Consider the following 26,974-nt stretch of genomic DNA (forward strand, 5'->3'; position numbering starts at 1 on the left):
CACCCCTCTCCCACCAAAGCGCCCTGAACGCCTTCCTTGTGTGTCACGCTGGTTCTAGAGAGTCAGGGGGCCGGGGGCCGACATTCTTCCACTTCTCACTGACTCTGCCCCCATGGCCTGCCACGTTCCCTCCTGCCTGTCCCCTGTCTCCCCCCACTTCTCCAGCTGCAGCCAATACCTACCGGAACTCAACCCTGTCTTTGAACTTTGTCTGCAGGCCACACCGTGAAGTGAAGGGATCCGTGGCTCCCAAAGAGGCCGTGGGAGGTATTTTTCTAGAAGAGAAAAAGCCCACCAAGATGAGGCGTATTCCTGTCCCAAAAGGTAGAACAGAGCGCTTGTAGCAGCAGCTCCTTCTCCCGGTACCCAAGGGACAGAAAAGCTTCAGGAGGCAGAAGATCCCAGGTCTGAATCCGGGCTCAGCCACTGTCGAAGCTTTGGCACGGGGTCAGCGTGGGTCCGAACGTGGTAATGCAGGGACATGGTGAGCGTTGCATGAATAGGGCAGCCAACCGTCCCGATTTGCTGGGCCTGCGGAGTTGCCCCCAAATGGGGCTCCTAGTGCTAAAATCACAAAGTCCCACACAAACCGGGCCATCTGCTCACCCAATGCTTAAATCAGGGGTCAGCAAACATAGAGCCTGCCGTCTGTCTGTAAATAAAGTTTTATTAGAACCCAGCCAACCCCATTCATTTGTGACACAGTGTCCGTCACCACATCCAATCTACGAGGACCGAGAATGGGGTTGAGAAGTTGCAGCTGAGACCACGTGGTCTGCAAAACGTAAAATATTTTTGATCTGGCCATTTAAGAAAAGGTTTGCTGGCCCCAAACTTTGTACAAAAACCTTGTAGGCTGCAGCTGTGCTCAGCCCTGCGAGGAGTGGGTGTTTAATGGGAGACAGGCCCCCTGTAGAAGGCAGAGGTCAGGGTGGGTTTCCAGGGAGGATGGCCCTGACGTTGAGAGGGCATATTTGTCTGAGATTTGGTGGGGGAGGGCACCAAATTCTGTAGGTTAGAACTGGGTCATGGGGGATGTTGAATAAAGTGGATTCGGGGACCAGCCTCCCTCTCACCCCAAAAGCCTAAAACCTTCCCCAGCTGCCCAAAGATGTACCAAGATGTTCCCAGTGTCCAAGAGACAACACTGAAGTCAACTTTAAGCCTATACAGGGAGCTTCCTGGAGGGGGCTGGGGGTGAACAGCAAAGGACCAACTCCCCACCAGAAGGAGGCACCCTGATACCCTGAAACATTCAGCCATCATTTGTTTATCAAATATTTATTAAAGGCCTGTGCTGTACCAGGCCCTGGGCTGGGGGGTGGGATATTCAGTGAACAAGACAGAGCCCTCCCTAAAATGTAGGCATAGGGGCAGACGAGAGAGGGCAGGATAGGGGTTACTCTGTCCCCAGGAAGAAGCTCGTTGGTCCACACAGCCCCAAAGAAGGGTATAGCCCTGGGCTCTCCAAGTATACCCCAGACCTCACAGGCCAGGATCTCACCCTGGGCTCCGTGGGGAAACGCCCAAGAAAACCCAAGCTGCCGCCAAGTGGGGGGGTGACCAGGAATGGCCTCAGGAACCCAGGACTCCTCCCCCCAATGCCCCCTTCCTGTACAGTGACAGCAACCAGAAGACTCTGGGTCTTCCCTGGGTGCATGGGGATGAGACCTCAGCAGTGGGAGGCATTAGAGGGAGCCCAGACAGGTGGGAGACAGGGAGGTGGAGGGATCTCTCCGGCCTCCTCTGGAGGGGGAGGACAAGGCTGCTGGCTCACCAATCCTGCTTTGGCTGCAAGAATTCAGCCGCTTTCGGTCCTGTGGGGCAACCAGGGGCCCTGTTCTAAAGGTCCCCATCCCCAGGGGGCCCCAAGGAAACCCAGACCTGGAACAGAGCCTGGGTGCTCGGTTGTGGCCCGGCGGGCCTTGGAGGGAGTGAGGAGGCCAGGGTCCTGCTCACATGGACGAACGGAGGAGTTAAGGGAGGAAGCTCTGCAAGGTGAGGTCGTCCCCATCTCGGCCCTCCCCAGGCTCCGCCTTTAGGCCCTGGCTCTTGGCATTGGGCAGGCCCCCATTGGCCGTGGCCGTGGGCACTTCGCCCCCCTCAGGCAGCAGGGATGAGATGCAGACCATCTCGGTGGGGGAATAATTGCGCACCGGGTACATGTGATTTTTGCGGGAGAGGCGGACGGCCAACACCACTGTGCACACGAGAAAAGTCGTGGCTACCAAGGCCAGGATGAAGATGGCCAGCAAGCACTGCTTCACGGGGATGCGGTCCAGGGCCCCTGTGGGGATGGGGGCCACAGAGCTCTGTGGGGAGAGATGCTGCTGATTTTCCCATCGTTTGGTAAGGACATCAAGCAAATTGCCTCCTGCCACAGTGGTGCTGTTTTGAGGATCAGAGGTCACAAGAAGGACCGTGGCTAGGCGCCCTATGGTGGCAGGTCCTGTGGACGGGACCTTTGTGGTGGCTGGATCTGTGGACAGGGCCTCTGTGGCAGTGGGCTCCGTGGACAGGGCATCCGTGGCTTCTGGCTCCGTGGACAGAATCTCCATGACAGTAGACTCCATGGGCAGGGCCTCTGTGGCAGTGGGCTCCGTGGACAGGGCATCTGTGGCTTCTGGCCCTGTGGACAGGGTCTCCATGACAGTAGACTCCATGGGCAGGGCCTCTGTGGCAGTGGGCTCCGTGGACAGGGCGTCTGTGGCTTCTGGCCCCATGGACAGGGTCTCCATGACAGTAGACTCCATGGACGGGGCCTCTGTGGCCACAGGTTGCGTGGTCGGTGCCTCTGTGGCTGCTGGCTCTGTGGACAGGGCCTCAGTGGTGGCCAGCTCTGTGGATGGAGCCCCCTCTGTGGATTGAGCTTCTGTGATGGGAGGTAATGTAGTGGCTGGTTCTTTGGTCAGTGTGTCCGGTGTGACAGGAATCACCTGTGTGGCCACTTCCATGCTCAGATTCCCTAGGGCCACCCCTCCTGTGTCCAGGCCAGCAGAGTCCCGTGTGGCCGCCTCCAGAGTAGCTGGCTCAGGAGTTCCATGCCCCAGTGTTGCCAACTCAGCCAGAATGTTAGGGGTCAGGGCCAAAGACCCAGGTTCATGTATAAGCATTTCTGGAGGCTCTGTGCCTTCTGTGACATAGTCATATGAGTCCACTTCGTGGTCCTCATCCACTTGTCTCCGGCCCCGGGCAAGCGGGGCGTCTGGGGCCTCCTGGGCTCCATCCTTCTCTAGCTCCCACAGCTGGAGGCTGCTGCCAGGACCCAGCAAAATCAGAAGCAGGAGGACTTGCAGAGGCATGGCACCTGGCGGGAGACACAGACAGAGGGACATGAGGATAGCTTCACCGCTGGGCCTGCCAAGTGCCCTCTACTGCAATCATGTGGACAGCGACAGCCAGGGGGCCAGGCACTTAGCGTTTAAGCATCCTCATGACGCAACGCGTGCCTGGTACACGGGAGCTGCCCAGCAAATTGCAACTATTATTATTTATCAACATCAATAGATCCATCCGGAGGGCCCCACAACTCTCCTTATATGTTGCAAAGAAATTGTATTTGCCTCCCTACCCTTTGTGATTAAAACTTCAAAATTGTGGGCAAGACAGTCCACTGGGGTATAGAAAGAAACTATTAGAGCTTCTAGTTAGACTGTTTTGTCACCCTTTTGTGATTTCTAGTTTTGCACACATTTATAATCTATCATGAGCCCAGGAGTACCTGCTTACAATTCATAGATAGATCAATGTACATATATTGTCCGCTGATGGCGTCCATGAACCAAAGAGTCTGTAGACCACAGGTCTACAGGATAAAGCTGCTTGTTTGGGCCTTTGGGGCCTTTCGGAGTCTGTTCCTGACCCGTCTCTCCATGTCCCTCTCTCCTACTTTCCTTCGCCTTGACTCCCACCGTACACAGTGCTGGCCTGTCCCTCAGGTTCTCAGTTTTCCCCATCCTCTCTCGGTGTCCTGGCTTGGTTTTGTCCTCACTCCCACAATTGGGATGACAGTACCTGCCTCATAGCTTATTGTGAGGTTGATACAAGCAACGCCTAGAAGCCCTTAGCACTTTGTCCCATCGCCAGCTCCAGCAAAGGGCGGCTACTTGGGCTCCATCAGTAAGCCTCTCCCATAAGTCCTCAAGGGCCCAGAGCCATCAGCTGTGCTCTCTGTACTATCTGAAAACTCCCATCTCTTCAGAACGGTCCTGCCCTCGGGGAGCTGACGGTCATCTCATTTGCTTGGGGGCCCATTCTCCTGTGACCCTTCGGCCCCCTGACCAGCAGCCAGAAAGGGCAGTTCCTCTCCTTGGTCTTTCTTCCTGGCATGGTGGACATCCGTGTTTTCTTGACAGATCTCCCTCCCCTCACGCCCCCCCTGCCACTGGTGGGTTGTTTGCGGGATTCAGAATAGTGCACCTGAGGATCCTGTGGGGAGTAACAGCTGTGTTCTGGGCCAGGATTCAGGTATTCCTGGTTTTCTCGGACATAATACCCTCAGCAGGGTGCAATCCCAAGCACTGTGTCTGGGGCAGAGCCTGGGTCATTTCCAAAACTTATCCTCATACTTTGCATAATTTTGAGCAGAGACCAGTTGCTCATCCTTCCTTGAGTGACTGTAACTTACTCATAAGCCCCTTGGCTTCTAGGCTCAACCTGACCTCCTTCACCTGTGCACTCATGTTGGTTTCTAAAATGCCAGTCTGATTCTGTCTTAAAATAATTTCTTAAACCAAACTTTATGATATTTGCATCAGACACATCAGGCCTTCACAACTGTCTTCATTTTCCTAAGGAGGGGTAAGGCTCTGACAGGGAAAGCAACTTGCCCAAAGGCACACACCTGACAAGTGGCAGAGATCAGATTGTAGCCCAGTGAAGATTCAGGAAGGCTTTGGGGAGAAACCTGACCTAGCTAGGAGGGCAGAAGGAGCAAAGACTTGGAAGAGATCTTAGCTTGCTGTTTCTGTGGCAGGGGTTGGGGACCCAGTTGAGAGAAGGAAGCAGAATAAGAATAAGAAGGACCTTGGGGCGCCTGGGTAGCTCAGTCAGTTAAGCGTCCGACTCTTGATTTCAGCTCAGGTCATGATCTCAGGGTCATGGGATTGAGCTCCCCGTCAGCTCAGTGCTCAGCATGGAGTCTGCTTGAGATTCTCTCTCCCCCCCCCTCTGCCCCTCCCACCTCAATAAACAAATTAATCTTAAAAAAAAAAAAGAAGGACCTTGAGGGCCATCTCATCCAGAAAGGTCAGCCCCATACCCATATGTATCAGGTGCTATTCAGGGCACAGGATTGAGAACACAGACTATGGGGTCAGACAAAAAGATGTTCAGGTCCCAGCTCTGTCCCTTATAAGCTGTATGACCTTGAATTTCTGAGCCTCAGTTTTCTCATCTGTAAAATGGGGATACCAATCTGCATCTATCTCATTGAGCTGTTAAGGGAATGCAACAAGATGATGAACTCAAAAGTTCCAGGCTCGCAGTAGGTGCTCAATAAACGTATCACACACACACACATGTGCGTATGCACATCCTTTGCCTCCCAACCTGCCTTTAGGAGGCAGAGTGTCTTTGTACAGGGGGGAAGTTCCTGCTTGGGGGTGATCTTGGCCTTGCTTTCCCGGGGTGGGTGGGGCGGGGTGGACTTTAGGATCCGTATTTCAAAATTACAAAGACTTGTACCACTCCCCACCCCCCACTTGGGCAGTTCTCAGTTCCTGGAAGGCAGAGCCCTCAGCCACTTCCTGGAAGCAGAGAGGGTGGGGGCAAGAAAAGGCCCCACCCGCCGGTGCCTGGGTGGAGGAGGCACCTTGATGAGTCAGGACCTGACTTTCTGCAGCCCAGAGGCAGGGAGGAAGGCGTGGAAGGGGCGGCTGCCCTCTCCCTGTGCCCATCCCCACCGCCCCCTGCATGCGGAGGCAGCTTGGAGGAGAGACCACTCAGCAGCTATGTAACCTGAGTGGGTTGCCGCAGTTTCCCTATCTGTAAAATGGGCAACCTTGCTTCAGAGAATGGAGCTGAGAATCAAATAGCGTGCTGCAGGGAAGGTCCCTGATATCTGGCATCCAGCAGGGATGTTTTACTGGGGGAGCCTCTTCGGGGCTGTGGACAGAGATGCAGAGGAAAGAGAAAGCTCAGAGTCAGGGAAGATATGGACGCGACAGCCTCCCTACCTCCCCCAGGGGCAGTGAGGGACGCTGTGGGGTCCTGCCTGAGAGCAGAGACCCCCGTGTGTGTGGAGATAAGACAGGGCACATCGGGAAAGCCCCATCTCCCAGCCCAGGTCTATTTAGGGCGACCACCTCATCCAGGGTGTTCCCACTTTTAGTGCTGAAAATCTCTCATCCCCTCATCTGTTGTCCTGTCGCCCCAGTCCCAGACAAGCTGGGCTGGCTGGTCACCCCAGCCTGGTGCCTGCCACCCCACGGGCTTCAAGGGAGAAGGACCACGGAGACCCCAGCCACAAGCCAGGCTGCTTGGCAGGAGGAAAATCCAGCTCCCGGGCGTTCTGTTGTTCTGAGGGGGCCGTGCAGGTGCAAGGACAGGGCTGGAATGTGAGCGCTGTGGCTGGCAGGTGGGATATGGACTTTACTATTTGCTAAGAGTAATGCAATGAGCACGGCATATCAGAAGGCTACCACTGCGGCTGGACCATTCCACACCAGCACCGGCTACTACAACTCCCATTATACGGATGAGGACAGCAAGGCTCAGAAGAGTGAAGGCAATTCCTCAGAGCTGTGAAGTCCCCCCCTTACACCTTTCTCCCCCCAGAGGCAGGAAAACGGTCACTTACCACAGGGGAGGGGCTCTGAGAGAGGGGCAGAGAGCTGCCACGTCCTATCTGTCTTCCTGCTCGCCTAACGGAGTAGGTCAGATACGGCCCGTTTCCTGTCTTTTACCCTAAAACCTGGTTGCTCCGCCGGGGCCCCACCCAGGCTGTGGAGGGGCAGGCCACGGGCGGGGGCCCACACCCTGCTTCAGGCTCGGCTGCGTGCGGCCACCCTGCTTGGGAAAGGCACCGTGGCAACTCCAAGAAGCTTGGGACTTGACAGTCAGAATCTTGGATCCTGGGAATCCCAGCACTCAAGAGTTTGGAAGCTTAGGACCGGAAAGACTGAGCATCTCAGGGTGTGGGTTGAGCAGCCGGTCAAGAGAAGGGGGGGCTCCAAATCAACGGTAGGTCAAACCAAGGCCCAGGTTTCCTCCCCCGGGGCCCCAGGGCTGTTCTCAGTCCTGGCGGCCAGGACAGGCCCTGGCCCTACTCGGGATCAGGTCCAGCATCAAACCAGATCGAGGCCCAGCTCTGGCACGCATAAGCTGTGTGACCTTGGGCACCTGAACTCACCTCTCTGAGCCACAGGTCCCACATCTGGAATAAAAGGACAATGATAGCACGTACAATTCATGGGGTTGTTGTGGGTTGAAGGGAGCTGGTTCAGGTTGAGTGTTTAGCACACAGTAAGTGCTCAATAATGGCCAGCTGTTGTCTCTGTCATTCTGCATTCAGGGCCATATCCCAGAAAAATCCCCAACCCTGGAACAGCTTTGACGTACCTCTGAGTCAGAGAGGGCCGGGAGAGAGAGCCCTAGAAAACTGTCTCCATGGCAAGCCCCAGGACAGCCCTGGCTTGCAAATCACAGGTATCAAGTGTAGACCATGTTCCAGGGACTGATCTAAGAGCTATACATGAATCACTAGCTCACTCAGGCCCTAGCACCTCCTCTACTAACCGCATGTGAAAGATGGGGAAACTGAGACCCACTTGGCACCTAGAGTCACATACCCAGTAAGAGAGGGCTCAGCAACTTGCCCCTGGGTGTTCTCGCTCCAGATCCAACTCACAGTCACAGCCTCCTATCATCCATTCTCCAGAGCTAAGCAAATGGCACCTCCTCCAAGAAGCCATCCTGGATTGCTCAGGCACGATTAGTGGTTCCCATTGTTTAAACCGTTTAAAATGTTGTTTACTGTCTAAAACTCCATTCCCATTGGCCCACGCACTTCAAAAGGACAGGAACCACAGATGTCTTGCTGCTCACACCCCTTACCCAGGGCTTAGCGGACAGGCAGGCACATAGCCGGCGCTGTGACATTGGCTCAGTGGGGCGCGGGCACGGTGGCTGCCCCACCAGCGTCTCCACCAGGCTGCAAGCTTTTGCAGGGCAGAGTCTCCACTGGGTCCCCAGCCCCGACAGGCCTGGCCTCCCGGGGGCTCATGAAAGGCCCGTTGCAGGAGGGGACTAGTGAATGGGACAGAAGCAACCAGCATGCAGGTTCTTGCTCTGGGCTTGCCGTCCTGCCCTTCCCGACCTTTTCTCATCATCGCCCCCGACCCCCCTCAAGGAGCCCTTTACCTAATTACCACCCATCCCTATAAACCGCGATACCGCAGATACACCTGTTTACTGTTCCATAGCCTTTGCAGGAACAGAAGCCCCAGTGATGGCTGATTTTCTCTGCCCCCTGCCCCCACCAAAAACAAACAAACAAACAAACAAAAACAACAAACCAAAACCAAAACCAAAACAACTTTCACCTTCTGGACCCCGAATTTGCTAGCCTGGTACAGAGGAGGCAAGACATTTTGCACAAATGAATTTAAAGAGACCTACACCTGGTTTTAGTTTAACAACTGAGGATTGTCTGAAGAGTTGTCTGTGTAGACAGGCAGATGGACCAGCACACAGACGCACAGACAGCCATCCTATCTCCTTCTAGCCTGGGCCCTGTGTCCCCCCACCATCCTCTTGCTCAAGCTTAGCAAAGGAGACCGAGAGACTGCGGCTGGGGTCACCCTGGCCTCCACGAGTTTCCTGCAGCCAGATGAGGGCCGGGGAAGCAAGTCCAAGGCCAGCCACCTCCCAGCCGGGCCACGATGGGCAGCTGCTTCTCCCCTCTGAGCCTCGATTTTCTCATCTGCACAAGGGGAGCACAGCATTCCTGGGTGATTCCCCAGCCCCTCGGAAGGCCCTGCTCCTGCCTGGCCGAGCTTCCCAGGAGGCGCTCAGCCTGGCAGCCCGGCCCCTTCCGCCATCCGGGCTTCAGTCTCCCCTGGCCGCTGGCCAAGCCTGGTGACAGAGGCATCTACCATTTCGGGTGTGGCCAGGCCAGCCCCAGAGGAAGCCGCTGAGGGGCCTGGGGCCAGGAGAGTGACCCCCTGGGCTCCCTGTCCACCCAGAGGACTGGTCTCAGGGGGCTCGAAGTCACAGATGGGAAAAGAAGAAAACAAGAGGGTCCAGGAAGGAGGAAGAGAATTCCAGGCGACCGGAGTCCTGATCATTGTTTATGGGTGTTTGTGTGCGCGTGTGCGCGCGTGTGCATGTGCGCGCGTGTGCGTGTTTCGGAGGTCACTGCTTTAGGTACCATCCCCCGCCCGCCATTCTCATTCCCCTTTATGCCCCTAAACCACCCCAAATACAAATTACTAAGAGTATTCTAATTATGATGATTATTTTCTCTTTGGCTAGCAATATTAGTTAGTATCCTAATTCTAGTATTTTCATAATTTGCTACGGACCAGCGTCATTTTCTCAACTTTATGAAAAGCATGAAGAACATCACTTTGGAGACAATATTGTTATGGATCCCTAGCCTAAGTGGCTTCAAGACACATCCCGCACCTGCTCTCCCTTTCTGGGATCACCCAGATCTAACCCCAGCTCTGCTCTGAGCAAGTCCCTTCACCTCCCTGTGCCTCGCGCGCAAAGAGAAGCAACATGATTTTTAGGGACATGTTCCTGGTTTCTCTGATTTTTTTCAAAGTTAGAGCCCCTCCCCCTTCTTCAAGCCAGCAGCCCGGTGGCCAGCCTGATGGGGAGGGTAGGATGGAAGAAGCTGAGGGAGCAGGATCCAGAAGATACAGCCAAATAAGGCCACGACCTCAATCCCCAGCCCCCAGGGCTCTGGTTCGGAGCTCAGGTCCTGCGCCCGGCCGGCCCTCTGCTGTCAGGCGGGCCTGCTGGTCCCAGAGGCCTCCCAGCTACTCCCCGTGGTTTGGCAAGCGGGCACTTACCGTGCTCAGCAGAGCATGCGACAGCTGCCTCGTGGGCCCAGGAGAAGTGGCTTTTCTCCCTTAGCAACCGGGATGGGGCCCACGCTGCCAGAGCACTGCTGTGGACCCCGGACCCCGCCAACCCTCAACGGCCTGTGTGAAAGAAGGAAGCGAGAATGTGGTTATTCAGACGCGGCCACGTGACGGCCCACACCCCCTTGTTTGTGACAGCTTTGGTGGCAGTGTGGATTGAGACGGGGTGGGTAGTGGGAGCCTGGGACCTGCTGAGCCTCTTGGGTTCTGGTAACCACGCGCATGCCGAAAACCACATGCAAGCTTTCTGGGAAGGGCTGGTTGAGAGGCACGACCCCACGGTGATGGGAAGTAGGGGTGAGGGGGACCCCACCCTGGAAGGAAGGGAGGGACCACATGCAAATAAGGATGGTTCTAGATCCTTGTCCAAGTTGGGAATCAGGGTGGGAGAAGCCACGGAACACAGACTTTCCTGAGGTTTGCAAATATGATGCAGCCATTCTTTCAGGATCCATCTCTAGGTGCACAGGTGATCCTTTTAGCCACAAGCAGTAAGTGCTCTGAGGAGCTGCATGGCAAATTCCACCGGGGCAAGTCCTGCTTATTTTATTTCCCCATGCTGATTCGTTCGTTTCACCAACCCTGGCACCCCACTCTGGGGGCCCTGAGGTCCAAAAGGCAAGCAACTCCAGGCTCTGGTCCTCCCGTAGCTCTTCATCTGGTGGGGAAGCCAGCAGGTGAAAAAGTGAACAGACCATTACACACAGGGATGTCACCCTGCGGTGAGCTAGGGAGGGGCCCCTACCCCATCCTGGGCAGGAGAGGGGGTTGTCAGGAGAATCTTCCAAGAAGTGGCACAGAGGATGACAAGGGTGGGCTGGGTGAGCAGCCCAGGAGAAAAGTAAAGGCATCCCAGGCAGAAGGCACAGCATGGCCAAAGGCCCGGAGACATAAGAAAGCCCAGAACTCTCAAGACAGTGAAGGAAAGCGTCATCTCTCAGGGTCTGGCCTGTGGCTCCGTACAAGGTGGGGTGTGGGACATAGGCAGACAGGGGTTCATACACTGCCTTACACACAGGTTGTTTTAAAATGATAACAGGAGGCCCAGTGGGTGTTCACCACGACAGAACCTCCATTCCAGGGTTGCCTGGGTGGCTCAGTTGGTTAAGCGTCTGCCTTCAGCTCAGGTCATGATCCCAGGGTCGAGCCCCGCGTCGGGATCCCTGCTCTGTGGAGAGTCTGCCTCTCCCTTTCCCTCTCCCTCTGCCCCTCCACCCAACTTGTGCTCTCTCTCTCTCCCTCTCTCAAATAAATGGATGAATACAATCCTAGAGAAAAAAAAAAAAAGAACCTCTGTTCTAGAAGCGGCCAAAAACTCCCCCAGTCTGTATAGAGACAGGAACACTGAGACCCCAAAAAGGTGAGAATGTTAGAACTTCCCACTCTCCCCCAGCAGGTTTGGAAATAGCCAGCCCTCAGGAGCAGGGATTGAGAAACTGAACAGACCCCTGCCGGGGCTGGAGGCCACTCTCAGGTGATAGGCATTCCAGATAGATGGTTTAGCCTGAGTCCACAAGTACATTGGAGACAGGACAGTCCCTCTGCTGGGGACTGCCTTGGGCCCCCACCCCTCACCCTCTAACCCAGCTCATCCTGCACCAGAGCCCATCACCAGATCCACAGTTCTGAAACCAACGGCGAGGTCCTAAAGATACAGAGGACATGGGAGGGTGACCTACCTTCCCAGTCTGCCTGGGACTGAAGGGGCTCTGGGGTCAGGCTTAAAACTGGGTAAGTCCCTGGCAAACCAAAATGACTTGGTCACCCTAGAGTGGGGGCCAGCCCCTTCCAGGCCATGGGGCCAGGGGGAGCTGGTCATTTGCTAAATTCTGAATGGGGCGGCGTCGGAGGCTGTTACCCCACCTGCAGCACTGGGGTGGGAGAATTGGGGGGGCGGTTCCGGAGCAAGCAGACGCAGAGTCCCACATCCCCCAGATGCATCCCTTCCTCCCTGTCGCAGATGCAGCCACAAAGCTGCTTCTCAGGAGGGTCGGGCACAACCTGGGGAAAAGGAAACCGTACCACAGACCCGCCCCTGGTCCTTTATGCCATCTGTGAGCTTTGAAAACCATCCAGGAGCAGGGCCCTACAGGGGACAACACTCAAGGCCAGGGGGCTGATAACTGGCCTCCTACGAGCTGCATGGCCTTGGAAAAGTCTCTTCTCTCGAGCCTGGGCTTCCTCCCGTAATACAATGCTTAACGTTTCCTCGGCCTCTGCCACACGCCAGACGCTGTGCATCATATCAGCTCATATAACGCTCAGAGCAGTCTTTTGGGGAAACTGAGGCTCAAAGCGAGGCTGTGCTTGCTCAAGGTCACACACAGAGTAGGGGGCAGAGCCAGGCCCAGGCAGCTGGAAAAGAAGGCCCCTGTCTCACCCCCTGGCCTGCGATGCTGCTGGCTCAGTACCTGCCCGCAGTGAGTCTTCCCTGCACACCAGCCAGCTGTCTGCGAAAGGGAAGGGAACAACTCAGGGGCGGGTGGGTGATTTCAAGGTAAGACTTGAGCAGCAAATATCACTACGAGGATTCCAGCTCGTGTCGTCTGTTCAAAGACCAGAAAAACCGCATCTCATGACCCCTACCACCTGTGAGAGTCAAGCATTCAAAGCGAGCGGGTTTCCACTTGTATAGGCGGAGCCCAAAAAAGGGCTCCCAGGATGCGTTCAGAAACCCCGGAAAAAACATACAAGTCCCGTCCTAATGGAAACCAGCCCCTCAGAGCGTGATCCGGGCGTGAAAGTCACCTGCACGCTGAACGCGTCCAGAACGCTCACGCCTCGTCAGTGGAAAAGCAGGTGTAAGGATGTGTGAACGGCACTTTCAGCTGTGGGTGGGTGCTCGGAGGAGATACCGAAGGAAATGCTCACAGCGCTCATCTCTGGGCGGCCCAAGGATGGGCGGCCCTTCTCTTTCCGATACATCTTCCTGCCCTGTATTTTTAGATAGAAAAATGTAAATAACGACATGAATTTCAGCTCTACTATCAGGAAACAGAGATTTTAAGCAGCGCAAGGCCTTGATAGACACCCTAGATTTCAGGATGACTTGACATTTACCCCCTCTGTCTCCACCCTCCTGGGGTGTTTGGGGGACGGTCCCTCCCACGCCCCAGCCCTGTGTTTCCCGGGGCTTCCAGCTGTGGTTTACCAAGGCCCTTTGGCCACAGCGAAGGGGCCAGTCACATCACTTCCTCAAATGTTCCTCAGCCTGACTCTGGAGGATTCTCTGGAGGGGTTTAGGAACCTACTCAGACATCATAGACTAACCCCCCGGAGGGCGACTCCTTCCCTAGAACAGGATCAAGGAGCTTTTTCTGTTAAGGGCCAGAGACCACATCTTTTCAGCTTTGTGGATCTGTCCCAAATATCCAGCTCCGTGGTGGTAACATGGAAACAGCCATAGTCCATATGTAATAAATGGGTGTGGCTGTGAGCTAATAACATTTTCTTTGCAAAAAATAGGCAGAGGGCCAGATTTGTCCTACAGGCTGCAGTTTACTGGCTCCTGACCTAGGAAAATGAGAGACATTGGCTATGGGGAGAACCAAACTGGAAGAAGAAGTGAATGGGTCCCCGCGAATGGGCAGAATGAAACACGGGTCCCCTTAAGACTGCGCCGCTGGCTTTCTTAGGGCAGGACACATTTATTGAGCCCTGAGTGCCAGGCACTGGGATGAGCCGCACACAAGACACATACAGTCCTTGCCCTCTGGGAGCCTCCAGATTAGTGGCCCGGTCAAAAGCCACCATCCTGGGCCACTGAATGTAGCCAGGTGGAAAAGCAGGGTTCTGAGAATGAGGAGAATTGAGTCCTTGCCTCAAGCCTGCTGTGTGGCTTTAGTGAATTCACTTGACCTCTCTGAGATTGTCTCATCTGGAAAATGGAGCCACAAATGCTTAGTGCAAAACAATGCAAGGAATAATAAAAGTCTAAGAGTAGATTGGGCTGCAGATGTAGGCAGAGCCCAATCGCCTCACCTCTGACTCCCTGAGTCCATCTATCCTAAAACTTGAGAGCAAAACCCTAGCCCTCAATGTATAATCCTTGCTCCAAGTGCAGGAACTCTCTCCCTACGTAGGATTCAATGGCTCCCCATTGCTTTTATTTTATTTTTTAAAGATTGTATTTATTTATTTGAGAGAGAAAGAGAGAATGAGCAGTGGGGAGGGGCAGAGGGGAGGAAAGAGAGAGAGCAAGAGAGAGAGAGAAGCAGACTCCCTGCTGAGCAGGAAGTTCAACGTGGGGCCCCGATCCCAGGACCCAGAGATCACGACCTGAGCCCATGATAGATGCTCAACCAACTGAGCCATCCAGGCGCCCCAACCCATGACTTTTAGAATAAAGACTCAAATCCCTGACATGGCGGCCAATGCCTTGACCCCTCTTCCCCTCCAGCTTCATCTCACTCACATGCCCCCTTGTTCTCTGCTCCAGTGCCTTCTTTTAGCTCCTCTTATGTTTCCTCCTGACACAGGACCTTTGCATGTACATTCCTTCTGCCTGGAGCATTCCTTACTGCTCATCACCTGAGTAACTCCTGCTCACAATTTAGACCCAGTTCACGCACCATCTCCTCGGGAAAAGCCTTTCCTGGCGCCTGACCCTACTCCGAGATCTCAGAACACTGCACCCCTCTCCAACATGCATGTCATTCCTTGACACTTATCTCTCTCCCTGGAAGCTCCAGAAGAAACCCATGTCTGTTTTGCCCACCATTGCATCTCCTGGGCCAAGCACAGTGTCTGGCATATATGAATAACAATGGCTAACATTTATCAGGTGTTTCTTCATGCCAGGCACTGTCCTAGGCTCTTGACACATTTGTTCGTCACAATTAAACAAATTGGTAATTTAATTTGTCACAGTTGCCTCATGAGGTATTAATAGTATTCCTATTTTTGGATGGAAAAAAAAACAAGACCCAGAGAGGTTGAGTAACTTGCCTGAAGTCACACAGCTAGTAAGTGGGAGAGCCAGGGTTTAAACCCAAGCTCTCTGATTATGGAGCCTAAATTGAATCACAGTAGATGTTTGCTGAATAAATATACAAACCGTCACTGCTTCTCCTGGCAGACACTGCCCATTAACGATTGGTCCAAGGGGATGCAATGCTCCCCACCACTCTCCAACAGGATGTGAACTGCTGTGGAGGTGTGGAGCTGGAACGGCCATCAGCAAAGCCGGTGAGGGTTAGCTTCCTCTCCACGTGGACCCCGGTGCCTTTTGGCAAACATGGGCTCCGAGGGGGTTCACTAACCCATTGCTGCTGGAGCAGCCCCATTTTAAAGCTCACTGGGCCCCCCACTTGGACAACCAAAGATCTGATATCCGAGCAATCTGCCACCTCCTATACCTGGACACTACTAAATGGTTGTCCGTACACTAAATGCAGTTTTGCTTACCTTAGCCGATGGGTGAAAATGCTTGTAGCTGCCACGTGAGGGTGTTCACCCCAGCTGGGCGGGGGGCCTGTCTGCTTGCATTTCACTCCTCTGTTGCTTCTGCTTGGGGAGTGGAGTAGGGAACTGTTCACACCAGTGACCAATACAGCTGCCATGTAGAGACAGAGGAAAGCCAGCAAAGCTTAACTTTGACCTGGTATTTACCAGGCGTAAGCTGGTCAACCGTGCATTCCACCTGACAGGCCAGGTATAGCTGAGATCTGAACATCTATTTGTAATTTGCTGGGAACTCACTGTGGCCCCTGCCCGCACCTCCCCCCGCACCCAGGATGCCCATTTCCCTGAAAATGGGGAGAACTGTAGGAAAAACCGGGTCACATCTCCTAGAATCATGCCTGCCCTCGAAAGTGGCCACTCTGCCTCCTGGGAAGCTGAGGCTCAGGGAAGGGCCCAGGTGGACTTGAGTCCAGGTTGGCCAGAGGAGACCACAAAACCTACAGCTTCCTACCAAACAGGCGTCCAGCTGGAAAACTACCTGCCGTGCGTGTCCTTTGTTCAAAGGAAAGCAAAGATCTCATGGAGGACAGAGCTGCTTTAATGAAAGGGAGGTGGTGGGGGAGGGGTCATACCCAAGGGCCTGCCCTCCCCCCTTCCCCAAAACACACATCCTCTTTGATTGAAGGGAGGGCTCACAGGCTGTAATTTGCCAATTTGAACCATCTAAAGGGGAAATGGCCACTATGGGGCCCACCGCAGCTGGGACGCAATTCCCCTTCTCAGATGGAAACAGAACCTCGGGGAGCCCTGGATTCTGGCTGTCACTCTGGGCAGCCCCAGGAGCAGCTTCTGGGATGAAGGCCTGCAGAGTGAAGCTGCTCCTCCAGAGTAAAGGAGAACAGGCGCTCCCCGGGGCTCACTACGTCAGCGTGGGTGCTGGAGAGTGGCCAGCATAGGGGCTGGTCCCAGACCTGGAAGGCCAGAGGGTAATCAAATAGAGAAATGTGCTCCAGACTCAGTGGTTTTTCCGACAGTGGCAGTTGAAGGATCAATGCCTCCGACGGCCACTGGGCCTGATGGTACAGTGATGGAGGACTCTGGATCTCAGACCTCAAGGGGCTCTGATGAACGAGGAATACCGGCATGAGGAAGGAGTCTTGGCTGCAAACTCATCTCAAACTGGCTTAAGTGGCAATAGGATTCCTGAGGTAGCTCATGGAATTTGAGGTTAGAAATGTAGCTGGATCTTATGCATGGATTCAGGGAACTAAAGGGACCCAGAAGCCTTTTCTCCATCACTGCACACCTGCTCTGCCTGCTTGCTCCCCAGTGTCCCCAAATCCCAGGCCTCTGTAAAGGGAAACCCACATTTGACACCTCAGAAGGTGGCTCCAAATGGTGCATTGGCCCAGCCAGGGGAAGGTCACATTCTGGAAGCAAAGTACTGCCATGCAGACAAGCCAATAGGTGTCCCTGTCCCCAAAATGTCTGTTTTCATTCATTTACTTAGCAAATATTTTTAGTTTTTACTATTTTTTTTAAGATTTTTTTTTTTTAATTTTATTTGACAAAGAGAGAGCGAACACAGGCAGGGGGAGTGGCAGGCAGAGGGAGAGGGAGAAGCAGGCTCCCCGCGGAGCAGGGAGCCCGATGTGGGGCTCAATCCCAGGACCCTGGGATCATGACCTGAGCCGAAGGCAGACGCTTCACTGACTAAGCCACCCAGGCACCCCCCTAGCAAATATTTTTATTTTTTTATTTAAATTCAATTAGCCAACATGCAGTACATCCTTAGTTTCAGATGTAGGGTTCAATGATTCATCAGTTGCGTATAACACCCAGTGCTCATCACATCACGTGTCCCCCTTAATGCCTGTCACCCAGTTACCCCATCCCCCCACCCACCTCCCCTTCTGCAGCCCTGTTTGTTTCCCAGAGTCAAGAGTCTCTCATGGTTTGTCTCCCTCTCTGATTTCTTCCCATTAAGTTTTCCCTCCCTTCCCCTATGATCCTCCACGCAATTTCTTACATTCCACATGAGTGAAACTGTACGATAATTGTCTTTCTCTGATTGACTTACTTCACTTAGCATAATCCCCTCCAGTTCCATCCATGTCGATGCAAATGGTGGGTATTCATCCTTTCTGATGGCTGAGTAATATTCCATTGTATATATGGACCACATCTTCTTTATCCATTCATCTGTTGGAGGGCATCTTGGCTCTTTCCACAGTTTGGCTATTGCGGACATTGCTGCTATGAACATTGGGGTGCATATGGCCCTTCTTTTCACTACATCTGTGTCTTTGGGGTAAATACCCAGTAGTGCAATTGCTGGGTCATAGGGTAGCTTTATTTTTAACTTCTTGAGGAACCTCCATACTGTTGTCCAGGGTGGCTACACCAGCTTGCATTCCCACCAACAGTATAGGAGGGTTCCCCTTTCTCCACAACCTCGCCAACATTTGTTTCCTGACTTGTTAATTTTAGCCATTCTGACTGGTGTGAGGTGGTATCTTGTTGTGGTTTTGATTTGTATTTCCCTGATGACAAGTGATGTCAAGCAATTTTTCATGTGTCTGTTGGCCATTTGTATGTCTTCTTTGGAGAAATGTCTGCTCATGTCTTCTGCCCATTTCTTGACTGGATTATTTGATTTTTGGGTGTTCAGTTTGGTAAGTTCTTTATAGGTCTTGGATACCAGCCCTTTATCTGTAGTGTCCTTTGCAAATATCGTCTTCCATTCCGTGGGTTGCCTTTTAGTTTTGTTGACTGCTTCCTTTGCTGTGCAGCTTTTCATCTTGATGAAGTCCCAATTGTTCATTTTTGCTTTTGTTTCCCTTGCCTTTAGAGACGTGTCTTGCAAGAAGTTTCACTCTAGCAAATATTTTTAAAAACAATCTGCCAGATCCTGGGGATAACAGTGCATGACATGAGATCCTGTCCTTGTGGAGTTTATATTCAATTTGGGGAAGACAGTCAAAATCTCAATTGAAGTTGCTAGATCTGGTGGAAATAAGGTGATATGGGGAAGATGGCAGGGGAGGGAGAGCGAAGTGGTGAGCCTCGCAGATTCTGGGGGTAGGAGGGAGGATGGGTGGTCTGGAGAGAGCTGTGCATGGAAATATCAAAGGTAGGAAGCCTCCCAAAAACAAGGGGACAAAAGGAGAGGAGGTCAGGGAGGCAGTGAGGCCAGCCAAATATGGGGAGGCCAGCTTTTATTCTGAGTGGGAGGAGAAACCATAAGGGGTTTTGACTCTAAATATGGGGGTCAGCAAGCTTTTTCTTAATGGGCCAAATTGTAAAATATTTTAGGGTCTGTGGTCATAGAGTCTCTGTTGCAACTCAACTCTGAAGGTGTAAAGGACAGTCATTGATGTTGTGTAAACAAATAGGAATGACTTTGTTCCAATACTTTATGCTCACTAAAACTTGTATTTCACATACTTTTTACTTGTCACTATTCTTAAGTTTTTTCCCCCAACCATTTAAAAATGTGAAAAACCATCCTTAATTTGTGGGCTCTACAGACACTTCCAGCAGGGTGGATTTGGCCTGTGGGCCTCAGTTTGCCCACATCTGCCTTAATACCTTACGTGGTCACTCTGGCCATTGTGTTGAGAACAGAGTAAAGCAGGGAGCAGGAAGCTTGGTCTGGAAGATGTGATAGTACATTTTATTTCAATTTTTTTCAGCCATGGGGTACCTAGATTATTTGGGCAAATATTCTGGGTGTGTCTGTGAGGGTGTTTCCAGATATTAACATTTGAATCCCTAGACTGAGGAAAGCAGATTGCCCTCCACAGTGTGGGTGGGCCTCACCCAATCAGGTGAGGGCCAGAAAAGAACAAAAAAAAAAAAGGGGAGTTAAAAGGGAACTCCTTGCCTGACTATCCCTGATCATTGTTTTCTTTCACTGCTTTTGGACTCAAATGGAAACATCGGGTCTCCAGTTTGCTGACAGGAGACCTTGGGACTTGTCAGTCCCCATAACTGTGAGTCAGTTCCTTATAATGAATCTCTTTCTCTCTATATACGTACACATCCTATTGGTTCTGTCTCTCTGGAGAACCCTAACACAGAAGCTCAGTCCACATCAGAGATGACAGGGACATGGACTAGTGGGTTAACAGTGGCAGTGTGAGAAGCATTTGGAATATGTGCATATTCTGAAGCTACAACCAACATGAGTAGCTGACAGCTCATGGTGGGGTATGAGAAAAGAGATGGGAATCAGGTGGGGTGGGAGGCAGGGAGCAAGTCAAGGGGGCTCTCATAAAGGAGGCTGAAAAGCATGGACTTTATCCTGGAGACAAGGGGACCCACTTCTGTCCCCCTCAGAGATCTTGACAGATTCTGTTCTAGAAACCATTACTCTGGAAGCAAAAAAGGGAACAGGTGGGTGGTGGTAGAGGAACCAGTTACAAGGCTGTTCAGACAATGGTCTGTTCTCTCTACAAGGGGAAGTTTCTGGCAGGTGCCCAGACAGCTATATGGGATTCTCTTCCTTGCCATCTTTTGTGGCATTTCCATCCACAGCCCTTAGCAGAAACTGGCCACGGTGGGCATTTTACTGTCTTGGGGAACCGTAGTTGAGGGTGACCGTTTGCAGTCCTGCAGTTTGTTAACCGTGAGGTGCCCTTTCTACCTTCTACAACCCAAGTATCATCTTGGCACGGAAATGAACCTGCAACAACTTCCTGTTATTTATGGGGCAACTTCCCACTTCTCAGACCTCTCAGTGCAGCCCACAAGCTTGGATCTTGTCGCTTAAAATACTGATGGTTGATTTCTCGATCAGGGCACACAGCTTCAGTCTTAACACCGAACACAGCTGGACCACTTGGTCATTTGCTCAACTACAATTTTCTCCAGGACTTTCATACCCTCACCGGAAAAATAAGTATTTACCCACTGAATGCCAAGATGACAGAATCATGACTAATGTGTGCGGTGGGGGTGGGGGTGGAGAGAAGTAATGAGAAGACAGCAGGGCTATAATGAAGGCAGGGCCGCCGCTTGGGACCAGAGAGGCACCCAGTGGAGGTGAGGCTCGACTCATCTGGCAACCCACCCCCTCAGCTCCTACAGCCCCTCAGGGCCCCCAGGCACTGTGTGACCTCTTTACATTGTAATCTATTTGCATCGCCCAGACCAGTTGGCAGCAAAGGTACTTTATTTGTATCTGAAGTCCTAGCGCACACAGCACCTGGCACCAGATGAGCTCCTTCTCTTTCCCTTTGCAACACTGATGACTGCTGGTCTCATTCAACCCAAAGCTTTCCCCACACCCCACCACCTGCCTGCTAGGCCTTTGTCTGAATCATCTCTCTCCAGCGCTGCTGCAAACCCACCGCTGTCATCCTTTCCAAAAATATCCATTTCGTCTTTAAGACCAGTGTGAGAAAGCTTCTCCACTTAAAAAACAAAAAACTAAGCACCCCGTGGTTTTGGTAACAGAAAAGACCTGGTTTTCCGCCCTCCTGAGTCAAGCATACTGCAGTGATTCACTTGCCTCCCAACCCCAGGCTCCCTGGGCAGTGGGACGGGCAGAGCTTTCTGGTCACCCGGTCACCCAAGCTGTGCCCTTCACCCAAACACGCCCCCCGCCCCACACTAACTCGGGCCCTTAACATCTGTTTTCTTACCTGGCTGCATTTCCGTACATACAGTAAAGCTACACTGAACTGCAGATTCTAGCAGCTTCTCCAAACTCCCCTTTCTCCACATTTCAGCCAACCTAACAAACTTAGCAGCCACCTTACCCTTGAGTACTTCTGAATCTGGAGCAGTATCTCCCTTGCACCTTTTCCAGAAACTTGCCATCGGGGAACAAAAGCTCATTCTGACTAGTGTCGCCTAGCAATCTCCTTCCACCTCTGTGATAGACTGAACTCCTGGGGGCAAGGAAGGAAGGCCGATGGGGCACATCAGCCCTCTCGGCCTCACAGCTGGACACAGCCCACCAGGGAGGTGAGATCACCTCCACTTCAAATACAGCAGGCAGCTGGGACTGAGATTAAGCATATTAAAGTGTATTGCTTCATATCATATTGGTTGAAAATCTATTTCCCAGCTTCCATGACCTTCACTTTGACATTTTAAAGTCTTAGGTAATTTGATTTTTATGGAGCCAATCTAGCTTCTCCTTTGTGATTTAAAAAGTTTTCCCCAGACTAAAGTCTAGATAGAAAAGGACTTTTTCTTCTTCTAAACTTGAAAATAAAATTTCTTTCCATTTAACTACTAACTCCATCAGGAACATACACTGGTGTCCCGCTGGGCGGCTCTAAGGAGTCCCTGCCCCCCAGAGCTACTTAATGTCACTGCACCACTTCCTTCCCCCACTGATTTAGGATGCTTGTTTCAATGTATCATTAATTCATCATTCATACATTAATTTTAGTAACTTCTCTCTGGGAATAAGGACATTTATGGGAAATACAAAATTCAGTAAAATCTAATTAGATAAAAATTACCCACAGCCAGTAACTCCACATAGCAACAACAAAACTTGCATTCAACGAGTAAATATATATTGTATATATTCATATCCTTAAGAGGGCTTGTCATAAGCAATCTGTCCTGGGCTGGTTAATTAACCCTGCTAAACTAATTTTTCCTCTGCTAATTCCTGAATAGATCTCCCGCTGGTTTCTTTGGGGCAAAATTCCCAGAGGTGAAAACCCTGGGCCAAAAGGTAGGAACGCTGAAGACTTCAGATGTATCGTGTCCCACTGCCCTCCGGAAAAGCTGTGCCGATAAGCATACACCCCCTCCAGCCTTGCAGGAAAGGACTTTAACAAAGGGCACTGTCCAGCACTGCCTGTCTGAAGGAGGAAAAGGTGTGTGTCCTTGGCCATGGCTCACGTTCGAGCCCGCTGCTGGCTTCAGGACATTCTAACGTGCTAGCAGAAAGAGAAGGGCCACTTAGAGTTAACAGATTCTTAAGAGCCAACAAAAAGTTTTTCTGGACACAGAACACCAAGAACGACAAGGGAAGTAGCCTTTAAAAAAAAAACGGAAGTCCTCCCTCAATGGGGCCTGGCTGGCCGTCTGGGGCTGACATGGTGACCTTTAGGTTTTCTGGCATAGAAGGCAGGCCGCCGGAGAGAGAGAAAGCCAGTCGTCAGCACCTCCCACAGGCGCCTGCCCCCTGACCGTGGGCATCCTGGAGGGGCACAGACAGCATCTGCCCACCCTACTTCCTGCAGCCACGCACGGGCTGACCACAAACCCGGCTGCCGTCCTCCTCACGGACTACAGCAACTTTAGGAGAATGTCCTTGAGGAGGGGGAGCTTTGTGCCAGTTATTCATCATGTTTACAAACCTTCGGAAAAACCAAATGGTGGGGGATTGTTTGCTACAATCACTGAAATGTCATGAGATGCTATTTTGGTGTGAAAAGGGAAGCTAAAAAGGCCATGAAGTTCAAATGACCCTGAAAACCCTCTGTTGGAATAAAAATCACAGCTAAGCTGAGAGGGCTGTGCTTGTACTGAAGAAAACAATGCTTTCAAAGGCACGGTCAGGGACTCAGCTGGTCTCACTGTCAGCCATGCACAGTGGCGAGCGCTCTGTGTGGCCAGCTGCGGGTGTCCCTCTTCCACACGACATGGGATTTGTAGCCCTCCTTCAAAGCAGGGAAAGGGACGCCTCAAGACGAGGAGATCTGCCCCAGATCCCACCCCTGGTAAAGGCTGGAGGCCCGCTGGAATCCGGCACGTAGCCCTCCCTCCGCTACACCCCACCCGACCTCCCCTGGGCTGGAGCGCAGCGGCCCACCCCCACTTCCCCGGTACTCACCCTCAGAGAGGAACAGTCGCCTGGTGGGTTCCACTGAGTCAGAGAGGCTGTGGGCTGCCTCAAAGACAGCTGAGGTGTGAAATAAACACGGACACCATTTTGTAATCAATGATTTTTTATCTTTGAAAATGGAAGCAAGTGTTTTGACAGAAGACTATGGCCGCTCTATAAGAGCCGATCTAGGAGTAATTCACTGGTTTTCCTCTGGGATAGCACGGCTTTAAAAAGAAAAAGAAGAAAAAAAAAAAACAAAACAAAAAACGACACAACAGGAAGAATAATCCACAAAGCTTCAGGCGCCGACTCTGAGCCTGGCTGGGCATCCATTCATTAAATAAGTCATAAGCTACACACTAAGATCAGGGTAATTTCTCCTTGCTCTGTCTTCTCTTTGAACCACATTCCCTATGGTGTTCCACCACCATCAACAGTTTTGTTTACTTAATTTGATTTCAGAACCTTAAAACATTTCTCAATCTTAAAAATGAAGATCCTCAGCAGATTACGTTGATAAAGAAACATGTACAGGTTTGAATATAAGTCACTGTGATTCTTGTTTTCCTTACATCTCACTATCCACTCCAACACACACACACACACACACACACACACACACACAAAACCACACCAAACGTTCAGATGCCTGGAAGTTGTGTAGACAGTAATCCCAATACTGGGTAAAAACATGGTACCTTTCCTATGCGGACATTAGCCCCAGCTCGGCTGTGCACTCCAACCCACTGCCGCCACCCTCCACCTCCATCCGGGCTCCCTGTTGCAGATGCTCCCCGCCAGTCCTGTCCCACACAGGCAGGAACAGGCACGCGAGCCCCTGGGTGGGCCCACTGGCACTAGACGTTTCATGTTCAAACACAGACACTCACTCAGCCCTTCCCAGAGATTGCTTAAATCTTGCTCCTCAGGCATGCAAAATGAGAACATGGAAATGGGAGAGAAGTTCGAGCTAACCTAGGAATGGAACAGGTATTCAGAGCTCAGTCGCTGGCCCGTGTGTCTGGGGAGCCTGTGTGTGAGCTGGAGGGGCACGGCAGGCTGGTTCGTGTGGCGAGCACAAAGGGACGAGTTAGTACACATTAAAGGTATAGCAGAGCCCTGCGCTCCTGGTCTTGCATCATGCTAGACCGTTCTCCTCACCCTCAGTATTCAATAGCACTCTCTGGCCTCCTCTTAGCTGAATGTGGGGAGGGCTGAAAGGCAGGGAGGACAGAAGGACTGGCTGGGGGAGCCCTGAGAGAGGCGGCTGCATCCATGAGACCACAGGAAGGACAGGGGCTCCAGGGGCACAGGGAGAACCACCCCTGCCTCCAGCACAACACAGGAACGGCATGGGATGTGCGTGAGAGCAGAGGATCACGTCGGGGCACGCACTCCCCTCCGGGTTCCCCAGGTCTCCGTCCCCTACTGTACTCAAGAGCTAGGCAAGCTGCTGAAATGGGCAAGAAGGAGCACTCCACAGTGGCTTCTGTGGCTTCTTGTCCCAGGAACCCTTGTCAAGTATTGACCGAAACCTGAAACATGATGTTTAAAGTGATCAATGCAATAGATTCTATGTGTATAACAAAACTGCAGAAACACATGCTAGTTTAGGTTAGATTATAATCATCTGAAGCACAGGATAACCAAGAAGTGAAATTCCATTCTGGTACAACCACCCAGTTTCTAGAAAAGAGAAAGGGAAGAAAGGAAACAATACAATAGGAGCTTTTTTGATCAGAAGACTCCATGAAAGGAGAGGGTGGTGATGCGAACCCACGTGATTTTTCAAGTCTTCCTTCTGTACAGTCACGAGGATGACCAGGTTTGTGCTGCAAACGAGCCAGCACCATGTGGCTACTGCTCTGATTGTTCTCAGATGAACGTGTATACAAAATAATATCTTATCTTCATTTAGTTTATAAACATACACAGTGCTGTCCCTTTCAAATTAAGGAAAAAAAACACACACACACACAAATACTGCAAAGTAGTAAAATACAAGGGGGAAAAAAGCTACTTTTGGTTTTGGCAACGTTAAAAAAAAAGAAATATAAAAAGCAATGTGGCATTGGTCCCTGTTCATAAAAAAAAGGTACTTGGGCACGACACTGAATCAGAATTGGTTGGTTTTCTAAAATTCAGAATATCTGGGATTTTAAAAGTAGCACTTTTGCTTTTAAAAGTTCGACAAGTCACATAACACTTAAAACATCAAAAAAGCTTTCTGATAAAAAGCTCAGCTATTTTAAATCACATTTTGTTTCTGCAAATTTGAGAGACGAATTGAGTTCTTACTGGAATGTGGCCTATCGCTGGTTGACAAATGTGACACAGAATGTCTCCGAATGGCAGTGCCTCCCTTTCGCCCTCCCTGGGACCACGCCAACAACCAGCTACCAAGCACAAGTTCCTGCTCCCATTTTGGGGGTGGGGGGGGTGGACCTTCAGGCTGCGATCTTCGCCATCTGCTGTTCTAACTTGGAAATGCGCTCATCTTGATTGCAGATTGTGTCTTTTATAGATTTGATCTCTTTTAAAATCTCATCCAACTTGGCTTCGTTTTGCTAAGGAAACCAGAAAGGGGGGAGTGGAGAGGGAAGAGGTTACTAAAACACAGTAAACGAAGCTTACCACAGTACAATCTAATTTTCTACTCTGGAAGTGGCAAGCCACAGCCACCAAATTGGGCCTTCCGAGAAAAGTACTGCCTGCTGGTCAGTCCACCTGCCGCCCACAGCAGAACCAGGGTCCCGCAGCGCTACTCCCATTCCCCGTGCCTGTGCACTCACCTGGACTGACTCAGGACACGGTCAAACTGTGAGACAGGACCGATTCTTTCAGGCCTGCCTGACAGCCCAGCCACCCCACGCAATGCCATCAGGAGTAGCTTCTATGTGACCTGGGTCAGGGGTGACCTTCCAGAGGCTACAGAGCTCCCACCATCTCCCAGGGAGAGTCCTTCTTAGAAGCTAACCCCTCCTGCCCTGCTTGCTAACTCTTCCAAAGAGGCCTTAGTCTGTCCCAGGTGGAGGCAATTCATTTGGAAACCCTGCAGGCCACGGCGCCTCACGTGGCTTCCTCAATGACGGCCAAAGCACCAGCTCCTGCAGATACCTTGGCTCTTCACTCCACTCACCTTCTCACTGACGACTCACTGCCCGTCCTCTGGCTCCCTGGGATCCTGCTCCACTCCCGCCAACTCCCCATGCCTGTCCTCCCTAGTCAGACCCCGCTCTCTCAGCAGCAGCCCCCCGGGGGCCATGCGGGTGTCCAACATCAGGCTTTGGTTCCCACCCTCCACTGAAACAGTTCTTGCCAAGAGGCCCAAGATCAGCTTTGCTGCTAAGTCTCACTCACCACCAGACGCTTGTCTCTGGAACACTCAGCAACACCTGAACCCTCTTATCACTCTTTCCCCTTCTGGGACCCTCTCTTTCCAGCACCTGTGGCCCCACACTCTTGTGTTTCATTTCCACCCCAGTCAGACGTGACTGTAAACACCGGGGAGAAACAGTTCAGAAAACACCGAAGCAGGGGTGCCTGGTGGCTCAGTCGTTAAGCGTCTGCCTTCGGCTCAGGTCATGATCCCAGAATCCTGGGATCGAGCCCCGCGTCGGGCTCCTTGCTCAGCAAGGAGTCTGCTTCTCCCTCTCCCTCTGCCCCTGGCTTGTGCGCT

The 26,974-nt window shown here is 52.1% G+C and overlaps 2 protein-coding genes across 4 annotated transcripts in view; both read right to left on the minus strand.

Moving 5' to 3' along the window:
• Positions 1 to 1,265: 1,265 nt before the first annotated feature.
• On the minus strand, positions 1,266 to 10,173 carry SELPLG (selectin P ligand). Of its 2 annotated transcripts, none has more exons than XM_036085940.2 (2): positions 10,020 to 10,173; positions 1,266 to 3,307 (listed from the first exon to the last, which is right to left on the minus strand). In XM_036085940.2, exon 2 carries the CDS (start codon positions 3,300 to 3,302, stop codon positions 1,977 to 1,979), a length of 1,326 nt encoding a protein of 441 aa, XP_035941833.2. In that variant the 5' UTR covers positions 3,303 to 3,307; positions 10,020 to 10,173; the 3' UTR covers positions 1,266 to 1,976. The 2 variants fall into 2 exon arrangements, with proteins under 2 accessions (XP_035941833.2, XP_077916982.1); XM_078060856.1 differs by lacking the exon at positions 10,020 to 10,173 and adding an exon at positions 6,800 to 6,842.
• Positions 10,174 to 23,398: 13,225 nt separating this feature from the next.
• CORO1C (coronin 1C) overlaps positions 23,399 to 26,974 on the minus strand; it is a 77,618-nt gene continuing 74,042 nt past the window's right edge. For both annotated transcript variants that reach the window (XM_036085936.2, XM_036085939.2), the window contains one exon: positions 23,399 to 25,862. In XM_036085936.2, the coding sequence (XP_035941829.1) occupies positions 25,743 to 25,862 (120 nt within the window). In that variant the 3' untranslated portion in view covers positions 23,399 to 25,742. The remainder of the gene's footprint in view (positions 25,863 to 26,974) is intronic.

Source organism: Halichoerus grypus, chromosome 13 (assembly GCF_964656455.1).
Source record: "Halichoerus grypus chromosome 13, mHalGry1.hap1.1, whole genome shotgun sequence".
Lineage (NCBI taxonomy): Eukaryota > Metazoa > Chordata > Mammalia > Carnivora > Phocidae > Halichoerus > Halichoerus grypus.

Coding starts and splice junctions, on each gene's coding strand:
- SELPLG (XM_036085940.2), bottom strand. CDS start 3,302: ATGCCTCTGCAAGTCCTCCTGCTTCTGATTTTGCTGGGTCCTGGCAGC.